This window comes from Crocodylus porosus, unplaced genomic scaffold (assembly GCF_001723895.1).
Source record: "Crocodylus porosus isolate Cpor-Errol unplaced genomic scaffold, CroPor_comp1, whole genome shotgun sequence".
In the NCBI taxonomy this organism is placed as follows: Eukaryota; Metazoa; Chordata; order Crocodylia; family Crocodylidae; genus Crocodylus; species Crocodylus porosus.
The window spans coordinates 18,205,828-18,209,740 of NW_017728949.1; the positions used below are offsets into that span (position 1 = coordinate 18,205,828).

Below are 3,913 nucleotides of genomic sequence, written 5' to 3' on the forward strand. Positions count from 1 at the left end.
GCAGGAGTTTGTGACCGTTCGACCTCGTCATCCCTTGGGGCGCTCTGGTGAACGGACGTTCCCCCAGATCCTGGTGGTCACCCCTGATAAACTTATAGGTGGCTAGGTGATTTATGCTTCCTCTCAGTCACAGCTGGCAAGTTCTGCTCCCTCTCCCCAGAGTGACATTTGCCCTGAGCTCTGTAGCCCAATCCTGAGTTTCATATCAACGTGGAGATGAGCACACCACTCACTAAGACTGCTTCCTTCAGCACACTGGGAAATATTTAGGACCAGCCATCTAGGCACTGTTCTACCATAAGCACTCCATGCTGGGAGGGGGGCACTGCCCCTCTAATTGTTCTCTTTAGTGAGGGAAAGAGTTTAGAGGTAGAATCATAGAGAATTAGGGTTGGAAGGGACCCCAGGAGGTTATCTAGTCCAACCCCCTGCTTTCAAAGCAGGATCATCCCAGCCAAAGCCAAAGCTTGAAAACCCCCAAGGGTGAAGATTGCACCACCTCTCTGAGCAACCTGTTCCAGTGTTTTAGTACCCTCCTAGTGAGAAAATTCTTCACAATATCTAACCTAAATGTCCCTTGCTACAACTTGAGACCATTGCTCCTTGTTCTGTCTTCTGCCACCACTGAGAACAGTCAAGCTCACTGAACAAAACCAGCCCTAGGACCAACTCCCAGGGCACTCTACTTGATACCAGCTGCCAACTATACATCAAGCCATTGAATAATACTCTCTGAGCCCAACGCTCCAGCCAGTTTTCTATCCACCTTACAGTCCATCCATCCAGCCCAAACCTCCTTAGCTGGCCTGGGAGAATGTTGTGGGAGACTATCAAAAGCCTTGCTAAAATCAGGATATACCACATCCACTGGTCTCCCCACATCCATAGTGCCAGTCATCTCATCATAGAAGGCAGTCAGGTTGGTCAGGCATGACTTGCCCCTGAATGTTCCTAATCACATTTTTCTCCTCCAAGTGCTTAGGAATGTATTCCTTGAGGATCTGCTCCATGATTTTTCTAGGGACTGAGGTGAGGCTAACTGGTCTGTAGTTTCCTGGGTCCTCCTTTTTCCCTTTCTTAAACATGGGCACTATGTTTGCCCTTTTCCAGTCATCTGAGACCTCTCAGTTGCTGTGAGTTTTCAAAGATGATGGCCAGTGGCTCTGCAGTCACATCAGCAAAGTCCCTCAGCACCCTCAGGTCCATCCCATCTGACCCCATGGACTTGTACACATCCAGCTTTTCTAAATAGTCCCTAACCTGTTTTTTTCACAACTGAGGGCTGGTGACCTCCTCCCCAAACAGTATTGCCCAGTGCAGTAGTATGGGAGTTGACCTTTTCTGTGAAGACTGAGGCAAAAAAGGCATTGAGCACTTCAACCTTTTCTGCATCCTCTGTCACACGGTTGCCTTCCCCATTCAGTAAGGGACCCACACTTTCCCTGATCCTCCTCTTGCTACTGACATACCTGTAGAAACCCTTCTTGTTACCCTTCAGATCCCTCACTAGCTGCAACTTCAGTTGTGCTTTGGCCTTCCTGACTTCATCCCTGCATGCAGGCGTTCAGCTCTTATTAGGGTTTTAAATACAGGAGTCAACTGAGAAGTTTCTAGCCTTCAAAGTTCAGAGATGTTCTGTACTTTATTTTGTACAAGATGCACAACAGTTCATCCTTTAAGAATGTGCATTGCATTGTTTGGAACGGGGGTACTCATCAGGTTTTTTTCTATTGAGTGAATTCTAAGAACGTTGTTCATACAGGCAGCCTTCTCTATACCTGTAACAGATGGGATTCCGTGTATGCTTCGTCTTGCTTTTACCATAGGTTTAAAACATCTTACAGTTACTCTGTGTGTTAAAACTGCATCCCTTGTGTAAGGAGAGGATGAAAGGAAAGAAATGTCAATTCTGTTAATCATTTTTCATAACCGCAGCTCTGTGAAACTCAACCAGAAAAAAAAGTTTGGAAATTCCCAGTTTTTTTGCTAACAAACTTATGACCACATACATATCCCACTGGGCATAGAAATTTTCACTTTCAGTTCCCCGAACTTCACTCTTCTCATTGCCACTTTACCTCCTCTTACTTCCTTGAGCCAAATTCTGCCTTGTGGTATCCATGTAACCAAGCAGAAATTAGATGCGAGGGAACAGTAAGGAAGTATGATACAATGACCTAATAAAAGGGAAGAAGACAAAAAAAAAAAAAAGAGTTCATGCAATAGAATTCAACATATAATAACACTTAGAACACTTGTAATGCTCAGCAGCTGAGATCTGAAGTCTCCTTTTGCTTGGGCACAAGCACATAGTAAGAGTGAGTCCCTAGAAATTAAGGTTTCCATGACACCACCACAAACTGAATGCAGATATCCAGAATCCATGTCTAGGAGCCATCAAACTCCTTTTTCTATACCACCCAAGTTACAGTAATAACTTGTTTAAAAGTCCTTGTATGCTGATTTGAGTGGCCCCAGCCATGGGGTCTTGTGAGGACCTAAACAGCCCTCTCCTGTAGACTGTAGTTATGTACAGGCTAATAGGAGCTCTTCAGTTGCATTTTGAGATGGTGTCTTTGTCACAGCCATATTCAACAAGTATCATCTAAGATCAAAGGACTACTTTAGCAGTGCTTCTATCGCAGGCTGAGAGCTCTCCAGGAACAATGAGAACCCTTTAATTAAAGCCCCTTAAGTTTTTCTCAGCTTCTTATGGCCTGCTGTCCCTCTCCCCCATTTCTGCTGTTTTTCATGCATGTATAAAAATAACTTGTTCTCTGGCTGTATGTGGCATCCACAGAGGTCATCAGCTAAGGTTTTATGCGACATCACAGCCAAGGTGTTGAGAGCCATAAATGCCACAGAGAAAGCTGTGCACGAATCGCTGAGTGGAGATGACCAATGTGATGTTGCTTCCCCCTTCCTCGGAGGGCAGCCTTCCGGTCTGAAAGATGGGAAAGAGGCAGCTGAAGCCTATCGAAAACTTGAAGAAAATGTAAGGCTCTGAAGTGCTTGCTGGAGTTACCAGACCATTAATAAGGAGGGCAGGAGCTTCTTGTGTGGGAATAAAAAATATCGGGGAACTATAAAGCTCATTGCTGTGAATGTCAGTGTTGAAAGGGAGACTTTAAACTATGGGTTTGAGAATTAGGAAATGCAGGGCTGGAATGGGAAATTGCTCCCAGCCTGCCCCAGCCACACAGTGAAAAATGGGAGGGAGCTCACAAGTTGGAGGTGAGGAAAGGGCTCTAAATAAAAAGGAGTGTTGCCTGATTTCAGTTCAGAGGTCGAGTCGTCACTACAAAGTTCTGCTGACTTCATCCCGGTACTCACTGCAAAGTTCTCTGAATGTGGTGGGCTAGTGGAGGAGGAAAAGGTTGGGTTTGTTTTATAACCGGGAGTGGAATGACTAGTACATTGATCATATGTAGGAGGTAAGGAGTGGGAAGTGTGGTATGATCCCATGAATAGGTGAGTGCATGCAGTTCTTGGAAATGTATATTTTAACTACAAGGTAGTATCTTACATGCAGCTTTTTGTAATAAGTATGTCAGCGATTACTGCAATGGGACTCCTGCACTGGGAGTGGCCCTTCCAAATCTCTGAGTCACTTCTTTTGACCTCTGTAAATGTTCAGGGGCAGCGCTATGCCTGAGTGCTTGGGGACTGCCTTTAACAAAGTTCTGTATTTAGAAATACATCTTCTAGCAAACTGCATCTAATCAGTTGTCCAAGATAATTTGGCAGACACCTGCAGCTACAAAGGGCTAAAGTTTCTCAGAAATTCCACAGTCCTTCTGGTTTTTAATCAAAAGTCACATCTCAGGGAAAGCGGGACCCTCTGTATCAGTCACAAGTTTAATTGTTTCTAGGGTTGGAAGGGACCTGAGTAGATCATCTAGTCCGACCCCCT

The 3,913-nt window shown here is 45.0% G+C and overlaps 2 protein-coding genes across 9 annotated transcripts in view; one reads left to right on the forward strand and one right to left on the reverse strand.

Annotated features, from left to right (window-relative positions):
* MLPH (melanophilin) overlaps positions 1-3,913 on the forward strand; it is an 85,813-nt gene that overhangs the window by 64,782 nt on the left and 17,118 nt on the right. For 5 of the 8 annotated variants that reach the window (XM_019554159.1, XM_019554160.1, XM_019554161.1 and 2 more), the window contains one exon: positions 2,801-2,995. The exons of the other annotated variants lie outside the window; for them this stretch is intronic. In XM_019554159.1, coding sequence (XP_019409704.1) covers positions 2,801-2,995 — 195 coding nt within the window. The remainder of the gene's footprint in view (positions 1-2,800; positions 2,996-3,913) is intronic. 8 annotated transcript variants of the gene reach the window in all.
* The window catches only part of RAB17 (RAB17, member RAS oncogene family), a 52,968-nt gene continuing 51,039 nt past the window's right edge, over positions 1,985-3,913 (reverse strand). The window contains exon 6 of the mRNA XM_019554168.1: positions 1,985-2,177. Coding sequence (XP_019409713.1) covers positions 1,996-2,177 — 182 coding nt within the window. The 3' untranslated portion in view covers positions 1,985-1,995. The remainder of the gene's footprint in view (positions 2,178-3,913) is intronic.